Source organism: Trachemys scripta, chromosome 11 (genome assembly GCF_013100865.1).
Source record: "Trachemys scripta elegans isolate TJP31775 chromosome 11, CAS_Tse_1.0, whole genome shotgun sequence".
Lineage (NCBI taxonomy): Eukaryota > Metazoa > Chordata > Testudines > Emydidae > Trachemys > Trachemys scripta.
In genome coordinates, this window is record NC_048308.1 from 58733312 (window position 1) to 58756199 (window position 22888).

The following is a 22888-nucleotide window of genomic DNA, read 5'->3' on the forward strand; positions in this document are numbered from 1 at the left end:
CAGGCTTTTGCTTTTGACCAAAATAAATAATCTTGTACTAGATTGTTACATTTTATGTGCAAATCTTTGCTATTGAAGTTGGCTGTTGCCATATAGGTATATTTTAATTTTAGCAAAAGCCTAAACTTATTGGTTGAGTGAAGCAAGGTCTTATGCTCAATCGAAGGGTATTTCTGTGCCTACTTGGCATTTGTGCATTCATGTGACCTGGCTTTAATTTAGCATTTGGTAAATATTTGCATAGTAATGCCTAAAATGCTGTCCCTCGCATAAAGGAATAGATGATAAACAGCCTTTAAATGGTTTGATGTTAAACATAAACATGACTTGCAGCCCTAAGGCAGAATGAATATTGAACAGTTGTATTAATGTGCATGTGTATTTGAGAAATGCCGAGGTGAATTAGACCAGGTAATGTCTCAACATTTTTTTCTTTAAATTTAGGATAATGCCTTGATAAAGGTATAGATAGACTGTATAACATATGTAGCGTTCCAGGGAATACACACCCCCATTCATGTAATTAGGATTTCAGGAGCTATTCAGAAGAGGCGGCTACAAATGTTTTTCTTAAATGACCCCATTAACACAAGAGTGCATTGAGTGACACAAGCATACTGTATGCATTCTTCAGCAGTTGGCTACAGTTTCTCTGTAGCTATTAACGTTTTATGTTTTCAGGATACTAGTTTTCTTGCTCTACTTAAAAAGGAAACTATTTGGACTTGCAAACTTCCTGTCAGGAGGGCTTAGAAGGAATCATTCTAGCAGCAGATGCACCTTAGAAGATAGTTACCAACAAGAGCTGTGAGAAGTAAACAAAAAGAAAAAAACCCTCCACGTTTCCCCAAACCCCAAACATCTTTGCTTTTTATGTGTGAATGTTTTTGGGGTCTTGAGATTTTTCTGAGTAGCCTTAGCACTGGTCAACTTTTCCTCCATTTTAACTTAGTGAAGAACGTTTATCCTTTTGTCAGTGTTACAGTAGTTGAAATTTTCCAACTAGCTCTATCAACCTAGATAAATTCATAACAAATTTATAATTATTATAGTTGATTCTGTATCCAAGAAACAAATTGACCTCATTTGACTTGTTTTGATTTCAGCGAAACTCATTGAAGTGATGCTGGTATGTGCATTGAATACTGGAAATCATACCACTTAACAATTACAACCCCTACGCGATTGAAAGTATGCAGCTCTGATAAATCTTGAGTTTGGTTTTGGTGTTGTATTTTGATGATTTCCAGACTGTATTTAAGCTCCTGAAGGTGTTCCTGGCTTTATTGATTTTGTTTCGGCTCTCCTGGCTTGTTCCTTTAACCTGTGTGTAAACACTTTTCACAAGCAATCACTCTATATCTGCTCTCTGTCCTCATCCTCAAAGGAAACCTGCACAACACCTTCAAAAGATGAGCCTCAAAGCTTAAACTCATAATTTTGCTAGGCACTAAAAATCATGGACTGAACAGACACTGGATTTATGGATTATTACAACAATCAATATCCCCCTCCCCTCCCCAGGACTAATGTGAGGGGTGTTAACTGTTCACTTCACCTTGAATGGTCCATTTAAAATATGTTTTAACTACTTACGCTAAACCAGAGGTGGGCAAACTACAGGAGCCTGCGGGACCGTTCTTCCTGGCCCCTGAGCTCCTGGCCTGGGAGGCTAGCCCCTGGCCCCGCCCCCACTGTCCTCCCTCCCCCGCAGCCTCAGCTCACTGCGCTGCGGGCGCAATGTTCTTGGCAGCGGTGCTACAAGGTCCTGGGGCAGCGCAGCTGCAGAGCCTGGCCTGACCCGGTGCTCTGTGCTGCATGGTGCGTGGCTGGCTCCAGCCGGGTGGCGTGGCTGCCTGTCCTGGTGCAGCCGCGCCGCCAGCCACCGGTGCTCCAGGCAGCGCAGTAAGGGGGCAGGGAGCAGGGGAGGGAGGTTGGATAGAGGGCACGGGAGTTCGGGGGTGGGCAGAGACCAGGGGGTTGAATGGGGGTGGGGCTTCCGGGGGCGGTCAGGGAGAAGGGGTGGTTGTATGGGGCAGGGGTGCCGGGGAGGGGGGAGGGAAGGGGTTGGATGGGGCAGTTAGGGGCAGGGAGTCTGGTGGCAGTCAGGGAGTAGAGGTGGTTGGATGGGGAAGGAGTCCTGGGGGCAGTGGTGAGCTGGAGTCGGTTCACAAGAACTGGTTGTTAAATTTAAAAGCCGGTGTAGAACCGGTTCCTAAAGGGGCGGGCGGGTGAGCAAACTCTGGTCCGCGGGCCACATCCGGCCCGCGGGACCGTCCTGCCCAGCCTGCCTGAGCTCGCAGCTGGGGAGGCTCCCCTGGCCCCCTTCTCCCCTTCTCCTCACAGAGCCCCAGCGCGCCGCGCTGCCGGCGCCAGCGCTCTGGGCAGCTCTACAGCTCTGTCTCTTTGAGCGGCATGGTAAGGGGGTGGGGCTGCAAGCTCCAGCGGCTGCGCGGCATCCTTACACAGCAGCATGGTAAGGGGGGCCAGTGCGGAGCTGGGAGGAGGGGTTGGATAAAGGGCAGGGAGCAGTTGGAGGGGGCAGAGGCTCTGCGGGGGCGGTCAGGGGATGGGGAACGGGAGGAGGGGTTGGGTAGGCATGGGAATTCCGGGCGTCTGTTGGGGTGGAGGTGGATGGGGTCGGGGCAGTCAGGGGACAGGGAGCGGGGCAAGTTGGCTAGGGGGTGGGGTCCTGGGAGGCAGTTAGGGTGGGGGGTCTCAAGAGGGGATGGCCAGGAGACAAGGAGCAGGGGGTGGGGTTGATGAGTTGCAGGTTCTGAGGGGGGCAGTCGGGGGCAGGATGTGGGTTGGGGTCGGATGCGGGGAGAGGGAAACAGGCACATGGGGCTTGTACTCACTGCGCGGTTCCCTACCAGGTCTTCGGCGGCACTGCGGTGGGGCGGGAGGGGAGGTCTTCACTCGCTCCGGGTGAAGTACCTGCTGCCGAAAACCTGGAGCGAGTGAAGACCACCTGCCGCTGCCGCCAAAGTGCCACAGAGGACCCGGTAGGGAACCGATTCTTAGGATTTTGGAAGCTCATCACTGCCAGGGTGTGTGTGTGTGTGTGTGTGTGTGTGTGTTGGATAGTGGGCGGGGGTTGGGGAGGCACAGTCTCCCCTAACTAGCCCTCCATACAATTTCTGAAACCTGATGCGGCCCTCAGGCCAAAAAGTTTGCCCACCCCACCTTGTATTTCCCTGTGGGATTCTGAATAGTACACGGAACTCTTCTTCAGTTCTGGGAAATGTAAGTTCAAAAGCTTGTCTCTCACCAACAAAAGTTGGTCCAGTAAAAGATATCTGTAAATATGGTAAAGGGACTTGATCTGGTATGGGGGTATATTATTTAGGCTGTGTTCAGGGGGAATGCATTTTCCTATGGAGAGCAGGTGGCCCTTCCACCCCGGGGGAGAAGAAGTGATAGTTGGGGAAGATGGTTGAGGGACTGAGGCAGCCAGGAAGAAGCCCAAGGCCAGGTCTACAATATAAACTTACATCAGTATAATTGTGTCACTTGGGGTGTGAAAAATCCACCCTCCTGAGTGACATAACTATACTGACCTAACCCCCAGTGTAGACAGCACTGTGTCGACAGGAGAGCTATTCTGTCAGTTTAGCTATTGCCTCTCACAGAAGTGAAGTGCTACAGCGGCGCAGCTGCACCATTTTAAGTGTAGACCTACCCTAATATTTTGTGTGTGTGTGTGTGTGTGTGTGTGTGTGTGAGAGAGAGAGAGATGGAAAGAAACAGTCTGTGAGTAAACGGAGAGATACAGGGGGAGGGGAGAGAGCAGCCAGAGGGACGAAGGGAAACCAGGACTGAGAGTAAGTGGAGAGACTGAGGTTGAACTGGACAGACAAATGTGCAGCAGATGGTCCCTTTAGTTTAGGGCAGGGGTCGGCAACCTTTCAGAAGCGGTGTGCTGAGTCTTCATTTATTCACTCTAAGGTTTCGCGTGCCAGTAATACATTTTAACTTTTTTAGAAGGTCTCTTTCTATAAGTCTATAATATATAACTAAACTATTGTTGTGTGTAAGTAAATAAGGTTTTTAAAATGTTTAAGAAGCTTCATTTAAAATTAAATTAAAATGCAGAGCCCCCTGGACCGGTGGCCAGGACCCGGGCAGTGTGAGTGCCACTGAAAATCAGCTCGCGTCCCACCTTCAACACACGTGCCATAGGTTGCCTACCCCTGGTTTAGGGCTTGTCAAATCAGTTCATGTTTGATGGTGCGTTCCCGTTTGTTCTTGATCATTGGTTCTGGTCATCTCTTATTGATCCATGTGGTCCTGAAGATGTGGAACAGGAGAACCAAAGGTACTTTAGATCCTGTGGGTCTGGTCTAATGTCCCCCACACCAGCGAGCACCATTGGAGTCGAGTCCATGACTTCAGGAAGTCACAAGAGGCATGTAAAGCTCAAAGACTGCCTTGAGCATTTGACAGTACCTAGCAAGATATCTGGGGAAAAGGGAACCTTGAAGAGAATACAGTGATAATAATCTATAATATAATAGCCTGTGCATATAGAGGTATAGATATTTCTTTATTTAGAGGGTTATATTTAGTTAAGTACACTTCAGTAAGTTGTGTGTATTTGAATTATTCTAAATTTTTATTACATATATTCTTCGTCAATTTAATGAATCCAAGTGGAATCCAGTTCCATTGGTTCCAATTTAAATGAAATATTTTTTTGTCTTTGTGGGTTTTTTGGACACCAGTTGTATGATCTTGGCTACCATTAAATAACCTTTTATTGTGGTGTAACCTCTGTTTTCCCGCCTCCCCCCAGCTCTCACCTGCCTGGTAAATTATATTACCACTGGGGCAGACCATTACTAAACCTTAGTGAGCGGTTTTGGAACGGGGTAACCCTCAGCTATATTTCAAATTATAACACAATAACTCTATTCCGAGAGGTCTGTTTACCTATTACCTCTTCACCTGGTCTCTCATATCTCCTCAGACCAACAAACCTTTGCATCCCTAGATGAAGTTTCACTTCCACTTTTGTACCACAACTACCTCTTCTGTAGACTCCAATTCGGTACATTAAAAAATAAAGCAATTCTGCTGGACATGCAGCCAGAAATACAAGAGGCAAGGGACGTGGATTAACTAGGCCACAATTGCATTGACTCGTTTGGAATAACACAAACAATGAAAAGGTTCTCTATCATTTACTAACTTGTTCAGTCTTGTAGAAGGGCTGCTTAGCAGCCCATTGTGGTGAGGGTGAAAGGGTTGGGGAAAAGGGGACTGGGTCCTTGCTGTATCAGATATTAGGAGCCTGAACCCCATCCATCAGCTTCTTTAGGAGATGCCTTCACCTAATTCTGGTTTATCAAGGAATGGGAGCCCCACTGCCTTGTACAGCTGCCAACAGAAGGTGCCAGCAATTAGCCTGTCTGCCTGCCCTTCACCTCCAGCTGAGTTTACAAATAGTTAACTCCCTTTCTGATGTCAGCCAACATATATATCCACTCCCTAATCAAAGAAGTGTTCCCCATCTTCTCTGCAAACTTGGGCACCAAATATATAATTTTTTTTTTATTTGTAATCACCAATCCTCCCTGCTTGCATATGAATGTAGCCACCTTTCAATTCACACATACTGTGGCTTGCTCAACTTGTAAAGGCCTGCCAGGTCCCTCACATATTGTCTGCTACAGCATTTTGTGCCAGTTTACAATTACCCCTGGGAAAAGGTCTCGCATCTACACCTACCCTAAATCTCTTTGCTCTAATGATTAAGGCTGTGTCTATAGTGCCTTACAATTTGGACCATGGGGGTGTGAATAGCAGTTTGTACCAAACTGTTGTGCTGTAACCTTCCCTGTGTGGACACTAGGCACGAGTTAAAAGGTTCCTAGGTTGCATTAATGTAGTCCTGCTGGAAGAGGACTATGTTAATTGGAGTGCTGGAACAATTTGTATAGTGTGGGTGCTGAGAGCCATTGAACCAAACATGGGCGTCAGGTTTGTATAATTTTTGGTGGTGCCTAGAACGGGTCCAAGCAGAGCCGTCCGGTCCTTAGGACGGAGCAGGGAAACCATCCTGGGCCCCGTGCTTTGGGGGACCCTGTGCTTCAGGGGGATGTGGGGTCCAAGACGGCCTGGGGGATTAGCAGGGGGCCTGGTGCGGACTCCTGGTGTCACTCGGGGGAGGGGATGGAAACCAGAAAGAGGCAGGGCAGAGGCTTGGGGGAAGGGGTGGAATGGGGGCGAAGAGGGTGCGGAGCAGGAGCGGGCTGGGATTGGGTTGCTTGCTACGGCCAGCAGCAAGCTCCCCGCTAACCTCCCAGGCCGTCCTGGACCCCACATCCCCCCGAAGCCTGGTAAGCCCAAACATTTGTGGAACTGGGTCCACGTTCCTAAATACTGGTGGAGCACGGTGTGACAAAGCGGTTCTGGCGGAGCCCAACTGAGAGTGCCAACTCAGGACAAATTGCTCAAATAGGGCAGTTACAGCCCAAGGCTGGGGTTTTTCCACCTCTAAGGCAAACCAAACCAGCCAGACTAGGAGGACTTCGGTCTCACCCCACTGGCTAACCGCAAATCTCACAAGCAATCTCCTTAGACACTCCAGTTTCCCAGTACTCCCACCAGTGCCACTCGTTATGGGGACAAATGGTTATGAAAACCAATACCCCAGTAAAAGAAAAAGGTTCTCCTGATCCCAAAGGACCAAGCCCCAGACCCAGGTCAATATACGAATCAGGTCTTACCCACAAATCACGCTGTTGCCAATTCTTTAGAATCTAAAATCTAAAGGTTTATTCATAAAAGGAAAAGGATAGAGATGAGAGTTAGAATTGGTTAAATGGAATCAATTACATACAGTAATGGCAAAGTCCTTGGATCAGGCTTGCAGCAGCGATGGAATAAACTGCAGGTTCAAATCAAGTCTCTGGAATACATCCCCCGCTGGGATGGGTCCTCAGTCCTTTGTTCAAAGCTTCAGCTTGTAGCAAAGTTCCTCCAGAGGTATGAAGCAGGATTGAAGACCAGATGGAGATGGGGCATCAGCCTTATATAGTCTTTTCCAGGTGTAAGTACACCTCTTTGTCCTTACTGTGGAAAATTACAGCAAAAATGGAGTCTGGAGTCACATGGGCCAGTTCCTGCATACTTTGCTGAGTTACAAGGCGTATCTGCCTTCTCTCAATGGGTCCATTGTATAGCTGATGGTCCTTAATGGGCCATCAAGCAGGCTAGGCAGAGCTAACACCAGTTTGTCTGGGATGTCACCCAGCAGCATAGCATAAGTTTGAAATACAGACAGTATAGAGCCAATATTCATAACTTCAGCTACAAAAGTGATACACACATATAGACAGCATAATCATAACCAGTAAACCATAACCTTGTCTTAGACACCCCATTTGACCCCCTTTATACAAGATTTGGGTGCCACTACAGGACCTTGGTTGCAACAATGATCTATATGGTCCCAGATTATATCAATAACATCACACACGGGCACCATGGGCCCATATAACTCACTGCTTATGGAACCAAACTGTAAACCCTGTATATAATGGAAGACAGGCGGTGCTGCAGCCCCCCACACCTCTAGTTCCAGCACCCATGATGTTAATGCAAACAAGGTATCTTTTAGTTCGTGCTTGCAGTGTTCACATGGGGGTTACAGCGCAGCAGTTCAGTACAAACCTATTGGTCCAGACCGGAGGACAGTGTGGATGAGCCATTATTCAACCCCTTTACAAAATCCAGAACTGCTTTCACACACACGTGTACAATAATTTCAGATAGCTGCTTTATGGCTGCTGAAGAGGGGCATCTGCTGGTTCCATAGCATGTGCCTCTTTTTCCATGCCAACTCAGAATGACCTTACCACTGAGACCCGGTTGTGAACCTTTGGGGAACTGGCTTTCGGCCTATAGACCCAGTGCACAAATCTGTCACCAGCTGTTGTGCCCCATTTACTTGCTCCTGAAAATAGGGTAAATAGCAAAAAGTTAACACACATTCATCTTAATATGTTGTTTTCATTAAGGATACAGTTATTGCCTTTAGAAGAAGACATGGTTACTGATTTTGGGTACAAACCTCAATTTTCTAGCATTTGAGTCTGTCAGTAAATATTTTGTATATTAATTCATTCCAATCCTAAGCAAAAATGGGGAGATGTATGTACCCTGATTTTTATTTTTATATCCAAATTAAGCCAGGATGTGGCAAAATGTTAAATTATTAGTTGATAGGATATAGTTTTGTTTTTGAGTGTGGGAAGCAAGGTGCTACTTCAGCTAACAAACTTTACAAATTGTTACAGTCAACTCTTCATTATGTATATAAACTGTTTTCCTTTGGTAAAAGTCTGTAACTTTACAACTTAAACTCTAACTTCCCTACTGCAGTCAGGGAATGGTGCCTATTAAGTCTGAATGAAAATACTCCTCTTCTAGTTGTAGTGCATCCTTAAAAAATGGTCTGTAACTCCAATGGTACTCTTTTTTTTTTTTAAAGAATTATCTCATGACATCAGAAAGACCAAGACCTTTAAAGTCCAGGGAGACCCAAAGTCTTCTTGATGCTCATAATAGAGAAGATCATATGGAACCTGTCAAATCAAAAAGTTTTTAAATAAAATTAACTTTATAGATCTTATGGTTTCTATTTTCCTTTACAGAAAGTTTAGATTCTTCAGATGTTGATGGTACCATCAGAGAAGTGCTGGAACTGCTTTCAGGCCTGTTCCTACTCACTTTGTACCTTAGCTGTGAATTTTTTTGTTAGTTGATTAGACTTGTAGTCCTTCTCTTTCCTTAAAATAAAGGTGGTGTTTTGGCTTTTTTAATCTTAAGGGATGGGGGAGGGGAGATAGTTGTTCTCATGGCATTTGACTTCACATCAACTGGAGGTGAATGGCTTGTGCCTAATTTGCAACTCTAGAGGTTGGAGTCAGGGAGGGTGTTATATTTATTGCAGCGATTTAGACTTTGAGTGGAAACAGTTTTTTCCTTCTTGTGCATAAGAATGTTTGGAGTCTGCTGAGAGAGTAAAATATTCTTCAGACTTGAGATGTATGTGGAATGGATGGGTGATCTTGCAAATCTGACTATTTGTGCTTTTGGAGGTGAACCAAAATAATTTTCTACAATTAGGCTGTCCATAACATGTTGATATTGTTATTTTGTAAACATCAAGTATGAACAAATCTTCTCTCTTCTTATGAGATAGCTGTTTACAAGGCTTAAAAGTCATTAAAAACATCCATATGAAATTTGGTCTCTTAAAACTGAATGTTTAATGCAGTCTTCTTTGGAGGTTACGTTCATAAGATTATGATGCTTCACCAAGTGCTGGTCTTCTACTATATAGAAATGGCCAGAAATGTTAAGCAAAGAAGGAAAGTAGCACACACACAAAAATTCTTATTTTTTCTGCTAATGTTGTTTAGTTGCTCATCTTTGTATTTTAGTGTAAATCTTAACAATTCCTTATGCTCACACATGTGAATACTGAAGAGTCTGTTAAAGTTCCTCTTGAATGTCTTGGGTTTTTTTTTTTTTTTTTAATCTTATTTATGAGAATGAGAAGCTAAATTTTATATTGGCAGTGTTTGTCTTAGGATGCTTGTGAGGAAAGTTAAACTCTGCTGCTTCAGACTCATGCAGGAATTTGTTTTCTCTTACTTATGCCCACCCACACAAGCATTCTGTTGCTGGATTCTTTTTGTGGTCCCAGGTTACAGAAAAGTTAAGACTTTATTATCGCATGTGGGGGTGGCTTTTAGTTGTTGAGCTTTTTGGTCTTGTATTTTGGGCAGCATGTTGCATTCTTTAGGACCACACAGCTTTTCTTCCTAAAACATTGGCATCTTGGATTATAGAAGCTATAAAATGTCAAGTAGACACAAACAGTGGAAAACAAAAATATTTTCACCAGCTGTTTTTTCTTTAAAAGCATCTTAAAGCCTTGTACAGCAGACTTACGAAATAGCATAACATTTATAACTTGTTTTAATATAGTTTGATATAAACACACTACCCCACAGAAATTTGTGTAATTTGCAAGTATAATATTTAAATCAAAGGTAGGGGATAAGCATCTATTGTTAATGATGCAGTTTGAGTCATATTTTATAAGTTTATTTTTTTTACAAGGTTTCTGCATTAAACAAATTGTTTTGTTCATGAGATCACGTTTGTCTATGATAGATACATTTCTTTGATTTTTTTTTTTTATTTTATTTTTTAAATCTCAGAATTTGGTAAACACATTGAAAATGCTCAAAACAGTTGAATTCTTGGCTTTAAAAAGTAATGTTTTGAGGTGTAATAGTGGTATGAAATTCAGATTAAGGTAATTAATAGACTGAATTTCATCATTATAAATACTGGTTTTGTCTTTGCATATTTTTAGTAGATTTTTGTCATTCAAGCCTTTCGATATTTAAGATGAACAATTTTGGTGGGTGGTTTCAATGCAACATTGGAGGGTGAAAACGCTGCCAAATTCCCAGAATATATAGGAGTATTTCAAATAAAGATACTTTTATTGAATTGTATGCTTGTTAAGTCACACTGCACCTTACAAATACCGAAGCAAGGAAGAACAAGACACAAAATATTGAGTATATGGCTAGTGGTCCAACACGTGGGACTCTGTGGACTGAGAGAGAGGATACCTTGACAGTAGTGCATGCTAATGTCTTGTATAATATTACCCTGCAACTGAAGATGGGAGAGTGACTGCACGATCCTGGAACTAAGATTGGGCGAAATATATGTGAAAATTGTGATGTGTATAATTTAAAAACATATAGATTGAGGTGTGATGTTGCACTCCATGTGATTTTATGAAAGTATACTCATGAGTGTGAATATAATGTAATTAAAATATGCTTCATGCAAAAGGTCTCGTGTAAGGTATCATTACAAAGCTTTTAATTTACTGAGTGTGGTCATCCTATTTGTATAAATGTATAACTCTTGTATCTGAAACTAGAAATGTGAAATATAACTCTGAGGGCCTATTGTAATTATGCAAAGTGTGGGCCATTAATGGTGGTTTGGAATCTTGATGGCTCCCATCAACCAGGACAATTGACTGTGGATGGCTCTGTTTGCAGGCAGGCCTTCCTGTAAGTCAGGCTGGGAGGTCTTACAGTGACATGTGATCCTGTCACCTGAACTGGAATCCATCTTTAACCTGGTGCTTTTCCATTGAGAAGGAGGAGAGGGAACCCAGAGGGACAAAGGATTCCCACCTTATGCAAAAGCTATATAAGTGGGTGGAACAGAGCAAAGGGAGTGGCCATCATGGGAAATCCCCTAGCTACCACCTGAGCTGGAACAAGGGCTGTACCAGGGGAAAGGATTGTGCCCAGACTAGGAAGGCGTCCAGTCTGTGAAAGAAACTTATTGAAACATCGCTGAGGGTGAGATTTTATCTGTATTCAGTTTTATTACTGTACTAGGCTTAGACTTGCATGTTTTATTTTATTTTGCTTGGTAATTCACTTTGTTCTGTCTGTCACTACGTGGAACCACTTAAATCCTACTTTCTGTATTTAATAAAATCACTTTTTACTTATTAATTAACCCAGAGTATGTATTAATACCTGGGTGGGTGGGTGGGTGGTAAACAGCTGTGCATATCTCTCTATCAGTGTTAGAGGGTGAACAACTTATGGATAAGCTGTATACAGGGTAAAATGGATTTATTTGGGGTTTGGACACCATTGGAAGTGGAGCATCTGAGTGTTAAAGTCAGGAACACTTCTTAAGTTGCTTTCAGTTAAGTCTGCAGCTTTGGGGCACGTGGTTCAGACCCTGGGTCGGTACTGGAGCAGACTGGCGTGTCCAGCTCAACAAGACACGGTGTGGAGTCCCAAGCTGGCAGGGAAAGCAGGGGCAGAAGTAGTCTTGGCACATCAGTTGGCAGCACCAAGGGGGTTTCTGTGATCCAACCCGTCACATGAGGTTTAAGCACGGGAAAAAGGTGAAATGAATTTTTGCTCATACAATCAGATATTAATATATATGAAAATTCTCTGAGAGCTGTATCAAATATTCAATTTCAATTAAAATAGCATGTGGTAGTAAAGATGCTGTTAATTAGCTATTGAAACTATATAATGGGAAGTAAACTTGCCCTTTAAGTGCTCTTATGGAAACCCCTTTTCCTGGTTTATAAACTTCCCTTTATCAGTATAAAATTAGTTCAGTTTACAACTTGTAGGTAAAGGGAAGATAGATAAAGGTTGCTACGGAAAAATGACTTGTTTAAACATTACCTATGGCAGGGTGGAATTGGCTGGCTTCCCAGTAGATGTGTGGGTTTTATCAGAGTTTCTGTGGAGAGGTGTGTGTGTGTGTGTGTGTGTGTGTGTGACTTGCTGTGTGAGGGAACACTGACTCACTTGGAAACTTTGACAAGGTAAGGTGGTAGCATGTAATGGACTGATACCCCACCCCCATTCTGATTTTTTTTTTTTTTTTTTTTTTTTTTTTTTTTGAGGCACTTAGCACTTCTTGGCTTTGGTACAGATGATAAAAATAGGCTTAGTCAAAATTGGTCCATAACGTGCATATATAGTCAGCCAACATGTCATTAATGTCTCTTGCTCATCTGCTGTAGGGTTTCTTCAGGTGGTCAGAATCTGCAGGTTTTTATGAAAACTCTGACAAAATATCACTTTATATAAATATGGTGAGGGACAATCTTAATTTTCAGGGGGTTATTTTGTTGCCTGTATCATAAGAGCACCCCAACCAAGATTGAGTTTTCATTGTGCTAGATATTATACAAACCTATGCAAATGTTCCCTGCTTCAAAAAACTTAAAATCTAAATAGACATGACAGAGACAAGGGGGTGGGAGAAATAGTTACATTGCAGAAGAATCAGGATGGTGGCTGACAAACCTCTGGTTAGTTCAGTGTGTTTTTTCCCCCTCATGTAGCTTTTGCCAGTTTTGTGATTTATTTTGTGTGTGTGTGTGGGGGGGGGGGGGGGGGGACTTTTAAAGAGTCTAGGAAATGGGATGGAGAGGGAAGGCTGGAGGGGAAGAATTAATAGGAGCAAAAGCGAAGGGGAAAATGAAAGCAGCAGAGAGGATGGGAACAATGGTGATGAGTGTGGAAGGCAAGGAGAGTCAGGCTGGGCACATAGGTCCTGTGTGGGAGAGAGTGGGAGGAAATCGGTGATGACGTGAGTCTAGTCGGGAAGTCAGGCCATGTCTACACTACAGGAACTAAACCAGGATAGTTACAGCACCGTAGCTATGCCTGCATAACCCTGTAGTGTACATGCAGTCTACATTGACAGAAGAGGGTTTTACTGCAGTGTAGGGATACTACCTCCCTGAGCTATGGTACCCATGTCGACAGAAGCATTCTTCCATCCACCTATCTGCATCTACACTGGGAGTTAGGTTGGTATTGCTACGGCACTTGGGTGCGTTTGCCTTTCCCCCCACAATATTTCAAAATTTTCAATGCAGATCAGGCCTCAGTCTGATATTACCAACATCCAAGAGGTTATAGAGGTACAAGGGAAGCCCTAGCTGGACTGCTTCTCTCTCAGCCTGTGACTTCACTGTTTCTAACTTTATTGTTAGAGGGTAGCTCTCAGTGCTGGTTCCACCCTTAAAGTAGGTGCTTTTGCTTTTAACTTCCCCATGGATTTAAAATTGCTCAATCTTTTAAGGTGTGGATTTAATTATTAACTACTTTATTCAAATTCAGTGGGGTAACTTAAGGGTAGAATGGCATAATTTTTTCTAAATTTGTTTTTAATTTGTAAGGCACAATATGCTTTCTTTGAGTTCTTTCATTTAACTAAGCAGGGTGTCCTTTTTTTAGCCTGCTACAGAGAGGAGATCCAAGCCAGCACTATGTTTGCCAATATTATTGATGATTAACTCTGGTTCAGTGCTTAACCTCAGGAATGACACTTGAAATTCTCTAGTAAGCAATTCATTTAGAAACAAAACCTTCTTCCACTGAAGTTGATAATTGTGCCATTGGCTTCAGGGGAAGCATTGTGTAGCGTTCTGGTAAAGTTGGGGAGGGGGGAGCGTGCTGTCTTCAGAGGACTGAAACTTGGTTCCTGTTGTGCCGTGTCAAATTACATGAGTAAGCCTACCCGTTCACAAACATTGTCTTCTGCATTTTGCCTCAGTGAATCCCATTCTAAGTTGTCTCTGTTGGGGGAGCGACTTTCATAAGCAGGGACTTCTTGGTGGATGGTGTAGGTGAGATGGGGTATGGTATGAGTGTGTGATTTGCAAAACTCTATAAATTTTTCCCCAACTTGTCAGGTAGTAAATTTTCTTTAAATTACAGTGGTTTACAGTGAAATAGCATGGTTTCTTTAAATTTCTTTCTTGTAATGTGTAAAATCCATCTAACCTCATTTACATTTGGTAAAGGATTAAAATGTACAGTAAATCAATGCAGATACACATCTTAAGATCATATTGGACATTATTCCATTGGTAGTAACCGGACATAAAAATTCACACTGTTTGTATTAGTAGATGTTTCTTTGAACTCTTCAACCAGAAATAGTCTGTCTAAAATGGAATATTTTGTAAACGTCTTTACCAAAGGAGAGAGAAGTAAAAATGGAATACAAAAATCTTATTGGCTTGATAGAACTAAAAAGCTGAAGTTTGGTTTGATAAAATACCTTGTTTTTGTTGTTGTTCCGCAGGACCCTGCTTACTGGGTGAACATTCACCACCTCGAGTATACAGATGGGGGGATCCTGGACCCAGATGATGTGCTGGCAGATGTTGTGGAGGACAAAGATAAGGTAGATAAAAAGAGAGAGTTGGTGGTAGTGGTTGCAGAGTTTGAATTACAATATTGTACTTTCCTGTGTACCTTCAATAACCTTATGTACTTGATTGGTACTTGAGTACCAAGAGTGTGGTGCAGTATTCAGTACCCTTAAATCAAATACATCTGCCTAGACATGTTGCAGCTATGTTCTTCATTCAGCACTACTGCAAAAGCAAAATGTATGACCAAAACAGCTGATATATTCACATAAGATTAGTATTTGATTTAAAACTTAATTCTTTAATTCAAGACATTTAATGGTTCTCTTGTAGTTTTATGAAACGGGGGTGGTTTTTGATGAGAAGAGGATGTGGAGTTGGATGGGATATTAATTTTATCCCAGTAATATTTCTAACTTTTTTTTTTTAAATATCTCTAGAGGAAAGTTTGAGAACCACTCATGATAAGTCATGGATTAATGTGAAGAACTGCAGCAATTCTATTTTGTAATTCACATAGAATCAACGTGCTTCAGAACGGAACTGAAAGTCTGGGCAGGTCACACCCACTCCAGTACACTCGAGTGTGTGTTTTATATATATTCCCAAAGGCTATGGGTGTCCAACTTGGGAATTCCTGACCCAAGGTATCCTATATGTACATAGAAATAGCTCACCTAAAAATACCTAGTATTGCTGCTTAATTACCCTGGCAGAATAGTGTAGTTTAAGTGAATTCATCAATAAATTACTTGCAGTATGTAGTCTGAAGAGTGTAGTTCAGCTCTGATTAACCTTTCATTATTGTATTTGAATTATAATCTAATCCATAAGAGTATTCATGCCAAGAAAAATATATTAAAGCAGATGTCCAAAAAACTGGTTTCTGTTTATATATTTTTGAAAATGTGAAATTTGTTTTCCTATCCTGCAGAAAAAGCCTTTTCAATGTATGACTCTTCGTCTCATAGAATAATCTTTTTCCTGACATGAGTAGCACCGATAATTACAGATTGATTCATAGCTTGCTAAACTAATTTATATCCTGGAGATGTGTGTGAGAGAGAAAAAAATGAGATTAGTGCTTATTGAAAGAAAAGTGCTTAACTGTTAGAGTTGACTTGCTGCTTGGAATAATTCCGACTTCAAAACAGTAGGTTGCTGTGTAACACTACAAAACATACTGTAATGTAGGATGACTAAAACTACATAATTTTAAAACTCAGTGTATACAGAGTAGCAGCAGCAAGGTCTTTGAAGGATTTCATGTCACATTAGCTGTATTTCACTAAATTAACAAATGCAAGAAAAAACAGTTCCACTATGTGTAATTAAAGTTGACATTTCTAATACATTTTATAATCTAGCAGTGATCTCCCTTGAATTGTACATTGTGGTGAGGTCTCATGAGGTTGCCACTGAGATCATGATGGGCCATCTTACTATGAAACCTTGTTCCAAAAAAAAAAAAAAAACCCAACAAAAAACAATAGCTCACATTGGAAAGAGTTTCATTTAGATATAATGGTAGGTGTTTGGATAACTCAGGAAATGGTTATGGAATTTAGACCTTTCACCTCTGTCACTTTGTTCTTTCCTAAAAAGAACAAGGAATACTTGTGGCACCTTAGAGACTAACTAACATTTATTTGGGCATAAGCTTTCGTGGGCTAAAAGCCACTGCAGTTTTAGCCCACGAAAGCTTATGCCCAAATACATTTGTTAGGCCTGGTCTACACTAACTCCCCAATTCGAACTAAGGTACGCAACTTCAGCTACGTTTAGCTGAAGTCGACGTACCTTAGTTCGAACTTGCCATGGTCCAGACGCGGCAGGCAGGCTCCCCCGTCGACTCCGCGTACTCCTCTTGCCGAGCAGGATTACCGGAGACGACGGCGAGCACTTCTGGGTTCGATTTATCGCGTCCAGACAAGACGTGATAAATCGAACCCAGAAGTTCGATTGCCTGCCGCCGAATCAGCGCGTAAGTATAGACAAGCCCTAAGTCTCTAAGGTGCCACGAGTACTCCTTGTTCTTTTTGCTGATACAGACTAACATGGCTACCGCTCTGAAACCTGTCATCTTTGTTCTTTCTGTATCTGTGGCAGAAATAAGATTCAGAACAGAAAGTGTTCCAGGACTTTTTAAAACATTTCAAAGAATGACGGGAGAATTATTGTATCTTACGCAAATGCTTGGAAACAGTTATTTGAGCATATCATACTTGTCCTGGTTTTATGCACACACAAATACAAAGAGCAATGCAGCACCTAAATCCTTCAGTTTGTCTTTCGGACTAATCATTGGTAACTTAGTTTGAAATCTGATATTGCTCAGAAGCAACCAGCAGTGCTATTGAGCCCTGCTTCACAAAATTCCCAGGAACATTTTTGTATCAAACCAGGAACAACAGCTGGATGATGGTGGCATACATAAATTGCCAAGGAAAAACACAGCAATAATCTGAAGCACAAGGCCACTGGAATCCTTTATACTTGGAGAAACAGAACCTCTCTACCACAGCTTACATGGATGCCAGGCAAAGCAAGAGTAAAGGTCAAATGGCTTAATTTTCAAATACTACCAGCAGGGAAGTGGCGAGCTAAAATACGACATGTTTGATCTTTTGTCTCTTTGTGGCTTTCTCGCTCATCTAGACTCATTTGTAACTTAAAACAGCAGGCTGGTATTTTGCTCTCAATTAATGGACTACATGAACATAAAAGATGGACATCTTCACTTTTTCCATATATGTACTGGTATATACATTCTTGGAAATAACTTGAAAAAAAAAGACTAGATAAAGTGTGTGTAATTCTAATTACAGTGTATTGGCTTCACAGACTAATATTAACTAGGTTCTTAAAGATGGAAACTGCAAAACCAGGAAGCATCCAGTTTTTCAAAAGCTAGTTTTTTATCAGTACCCCCTTATTCACCTTAAACGTCATAACATTTGGGTGTTACATGGATGCTCCTGTTAACTAACATCCTATTTCAAAATCCCAGAAATTTCCTACAGTTGGAGCACACAAGGATTTGTGGGGTGGGGGTCTTAGTCACCTAGTACGTAGACTGAGGTCTGTCCAAACGTCTGTCACAGATTCAGTTTCTTATGTGAGGCCTTAAGGGATTAAACCTCAGTTCTTTGTTGAGTAACGGTTCCTTTGTATCCCACTGTAGGTTTATGCGTATGTCCAGTGCAAGAGAATTTGAAAGTAGTGTTTGTTGGTCCATGCCTTTGCCCTGGCTCTCCTCATACTTCTGGCTGAGGGGATAAAGGGTAGGGTGAATTGACCATTTCTCCAGTTACTTCTCACCACTGCATGGTCCAGGTTGGAACCACCAATGTCAGTAGCTCTGTCTTCATCCTACAAAATAAGGTTTAGATTTTTGCTTTGTAAATAGTTTTAACAGCTTATATAGTTATTATAGTTGAGTGTTTGGATTGTCTCTTTGGCAGACACCCTCCACTCTATCTCCCTGTATCACGTTCAGGTACCAGACTATGCACGGGACTCCAAGCTTCAAACTCTGTGTTTCTTGCTGACGATCCTTCTTGGTCAGTGATGACCATCAGTGCTGCCTGTACTGGCTTGGGGAAGCCCACATAGCGATGAGGTGCAGTATCTGCTGATCGTTCTCCAGCTGTACCTGAGAAGACTGAGAACTTTGTCTCTGGAAACACTTCATGGAGAAGGCCATGAAGTCTCAATCAGACCCTGGCCAGGGAACCCTCCCTCTACATCTGCCTGATTCAGCAAGGAGAATGCCTCCTGCTGCGAAGTCGAACTCTGGTGTGGGAGTGTCTACCCTCAGAGGCCCACCAGTAGAATTTATTTTCTCACCCTGCTCCCAACTCTACTGCTGGTCCAGGCCACTTTTGAAAGGGCTAGACTGCAACATCCCCAGTCTACTCCTATGGATAAAGAGGGCAAATGTCTGGACCTGTTTGGGAGAAAGTTTTGTCATTTAGCCTCCAGTTTAGGGTAGCCAATTACGACTTCCTGAACTATGCCAAGTTTGCAAAGATTACTGACAGGCATCTGCAACAGGACAGAGCTCCTTTCTAAGCTTTGATAGATGAAGGCAGGGCTGGCTCTAGGATTTTTGCCGCCCTAAGCAAAAACAATTTTGGCCGCCCCCCTCCCCCCCGTTTTTTCTTACCTGGCCCCGCCTCAACTCCGCCCCTTCCCCAAATCCCCACCCCTGCCTCTTCCCCCCCCAGGCTCTCAAGCCTAGGAGGGAGGGAGGGAAGGTGAGGGAGAAGCAGCGCGCGCGCCGCAGCCACTCGGGATCTCCCCCTCCCTCCCAGGTTTGAGAGCCCGGGAGAGAGGGCGAGCAGCAGCAGTGGAGGTGAGCTAGGGCGGCTGGGGCACATTTTTAGGGGAGGTATGGCCGGCGCCAGAATGCCGCCCCTAGAAATGTGTCGCCCCAAGCACCAGCTTGTTTTGCTGGTGCCTAGAGCCGGCCCTGGATGAAGGCAAAGTAATAACCAAGACCACGCTCCAATCCGCAGTTGACAACTGATACCTCCTCTAGAGCTATGGCTACTGCTGCTGTTATGTGCAGGGAATCATGGCTCCATGCATCAGGGTTCCCTAGTGAGGCCCAGAATACCGTTGAGGTCCTTCCCTTTGGTGAATTGCAGCTCTTCAACCAAAAGATGGACGAGTCCCTCCATACCCCAAATTGACACTACTTCCAAATTTTCCAGCTCTGGGTGTATAGTACGCATGCATGCAACCCACAGAGGAATACAAATGGGAACTACACCTCTCGAAGAATGTTCAGTTGCAGATCATTAACTTCCTCTTATCTAAAGGTTCAATTTTTCTACCCTCTGGTTTATTATTCAAGATTTTTTTTGTACTCTTCCCACATCTTTTTTTTCTCTTAGCTGTTGCATAGTTGAGACTTCCAGTGGGTCTCCTGCACTTCATCCTGGTTCTGCAGATCTTCAAAACACCTCTGTGTAATCTTCAAGAGGGTGCTTTGCCATGTTTGTTTGTTTGTTCCCTTCCTTATAGAAATGATATAAGGGGAGAGTGTTGGGAGTTCTGTCTGCTTTCGTGCCCAATTCTGGGCTGTAGTCCACGAAAACTTATGCTCTAATAAATTTGTTAGTCTCTAAGGTGCCACAAGTACTCCTGTTCTTTTAGCCAACATACAGTTTCACACTTTAGATTTGGAATCAGCTTGTAATGTCTTTCTACGCTTGAGTGTAGAGAATTGGCTATCTTACTGATTGTTCATGGGGATCTTAAATGCTTAAAGGTTCAGTCTCTCTAAATGGACCAGTTCATATATATCAAGCATGTAGAATGGGTCGGCAACGTTTCAGAAGCGGTGTGCCGAGTCTTCATTTATTCACTTAAATTTAAGGTTTCAAGTGCCGGTAATACATTTTAATGTTTTTTTTAGAAGGTCTCTCTCTATAAGTCTATATATTATATAACTAAGCTATTGTTTTATTTGTAAAATAAACAAGGTTTTCAAAATGTTTAAGAAGCTTCATTTAAAATTAAATTAAAATGTTGAACTTACACCGCCGGCCCGCTCAGCCTGCTGCTGGTCTGGGGTTCTGTTCACCTTGGCCAGCAGTGGGTTGAGCGGGGCCTGCGGGCGGAACCTGGCCAGCCAGGGTCTGGCAGCCAGAACCCCAGACCGGCAGCGGGCTGTGTGGGGCTGGTGGCCGGGACCCCAAACCACCAGTGGGCTGAGCGGCTCAGCCTGCTGCCGCTCAGGGGTTCCATCCGCTGGCTCCTGCCAGCCGGGATCCCAGCTGCTGGACCCGCTCAGCCTGCTGTCGGTCTGGGGTCCTGGCCCTGCCCACATACAGTGGGTACCTACCTTCTCCCTGGTTCTGGCCCATTCTATTCCTCTCGCTCTCTGCACTGAGCTGAGGGTGGGAGTGCACTGAGCACAGGGCTGGGGGTGAAGGAGCAGGCTGGGGGTTGGGGTGTAGGGTCTGGCCAGCAGCTAGAATGAGGGAGAGGGCTCAGGGTTGGGGCAGGAGGTTTGGATGTGGAGTGCTTACCTGGGCAGCTCCCATTTGGTGTGAGGGGTGCAGGTAGGGATGTTGGGTGTGTGTGTGTGTGCAGGAACTCCCATTTGGTGCTCGGGGTCGGGGTCCAAGAGTCAGGATGTGGGGGTGCATGAGGTAGGGGGCTGGGTATGTGGGGGAGTGCAAGAGTCAGGGCAGAGGGCTGGGGGCATGTGAGGTGGGTGCAGGTATCAGGGCATAGGGTGTGGAGGGCCTGGGTATGTGTGGGGTGCCAGAGTCAGGGCTGGAGTCATAGGGGGGGTGAAGGAGTCAAGCAGAGGGCTGTGTGTGTGTGTGTGTGGCTGCAGGGCTCAGGGCACGGGCCTGGGGTGTGTGGGGGTGCTGGGCTCAGGGCACGGGCCTGGTGTGTGTGTGGGGGGGTACAGGGCTCAGAGCAGAGGACTGGGGGTGTGGGCTAGGGTCAGGGGGTGCTCACCGCAGGGGGCTGGAGGGGATATGCCCCTATTTCACCCCACCCCCCTTCCCCAAGGGCCTGCCTCCACTTCTTCTCTGCCTCCACCGGGAGCAGCGAGCACGTTGACTCCACTCCTCTCCCACGCCCTCCCTCGCAAGGGCCATCAACTGATCGGCAGGGAGGGAGGGACGGAGAGGCAGGAACCCAGCACACTGCAGGGAGAGGCAGGGGAGCCGGCAGGACCAAGCTTCTGCCCCTTTCCCCCGCGGGAGGGGGTGGGCACGGGGCGGGGGGCGGAGAAGAGCGGGCCGGGCCAGGCTGGGCAGGATTTTTAATGGCACGCTGCCGCCTGCCGGGACCCTGATGTAGAACATCTAGTAAGGCTTACGGATACATCAAAGTGCATTTCAGAAGGTGCTTTTCAAAGGCTGTGAAATCTAGAGCTTCATACAAGGAGACTTGCCATTCGTCTACTGGAAGTTTGCAATTACTTCACCAAATGCTACAATACTGACATTCTGTCCTTGAGTGATGCAGCAGTTGGTCATTCCATCTTCCCTCAATCTAAATTAAGGCAGGAAGGAAATTAGCATTAATTTTAATTTCCATTTTTATATCTCCTATGGGGATTTTTGGCTTAGGATGTGAAGTTTTTTTTCCCTTTCTAGGAATTGTTCTGAAGCTATTTCCTATCAGTAATATCCAGACAAATGTACAAGAGGGAGAAAACTAGTTCCCTGGACTGTACTTTCTATTTCTCAAAATGAAGGGGCAGGAAAAGGGTGAAGGAATATGGAGCAGTCTAAGTGGCATTGATTTTTGGTTGCACGAGCAAGTCTCCTCCTTGAGTAATATCTAGGGCAGGGAATGTCCTCAATGATAGAAAATAGTTTTCTCAGATAAATATTTCCTATGTAAGGAAACACATTCTGTGTGTCTGTCTCTTTCTCTCTCAATCTGAAGACAATGAAGTTCAGATATAGCCACCACCACAGAGATTTCCTAATACAAGATGCAATAACTGTACTAAAGAATGAATAATAATCAGCAGAGGGCAAACTGGTGTGAATTATGTAGAGTGTTCCTGTGTATGTATGAAGACAATGGTGTGACATGTGTACAAAATATAAGGTGGCTTCTATGCTGAAAGAAAATATGGAGGGCTTGAATGGTAACTGAAGTCTTGCAAACAAACCAGGGAGAGACCAAAGGGAATAATTATCACGAGAGACAAAGCAGATTGAGACCTTCAAAAGGGAGAATACGTATGTGGGGAAAAAATGAAGGCATGTTGAATCAAGAAAACAAGCAATGGAGGCATGTTATATGTTAGAAGAGCAGAGGAAAAATGTACGAGTGCAGCCAATTGATCTTCATATCTATAGTAGGAGTGCTGACTTTGGCAAAATTGTGGCTTGGCAGAGTCCAAGTGAGTTCAGTAGCCCAACCAGTGATCAAAATGCACTAAAAGGCAGCCATCAGAAAGAAAGGGAAGACAACAGTCCTAATTAGTAACTGGGAGGAATGGTAAAAGTAACATCCCTTTTGTGATAAACTTAACATAGCCCTTATCTTAGGACCAACTCACTGGTAGAGCTGCTGCCTTTGGACCCCAGGTTCCCAACCAAACTTCCTATTTGCAGTAATAGGCATGTCACACAA

The 22888-nt window shown here is 43.9% G+C and overlaps 1 protein-coding gene across 1 annotated transcript in view; it reads left to right on the forward strand.

Moving 5' to 3' along the window:
• PARD3B (par-3 family cell polarity regulator beta) overlaps positions 1–22888 on the forward strand; it is a 647317-nt gene that overhangs the window by 44205 nt on the left and 580224 nt on the right. Inside the window, exon 2 of the mRNA XM_034786262.1 lies at positions 14695–14796. Within this exon, the coding sequence (XP_034642153.1) occupies positions 14695–14796 (102 nt within the window). The remainder of the gene's footprint in view (positions 1–14694; positions 14797–22888) is intronic.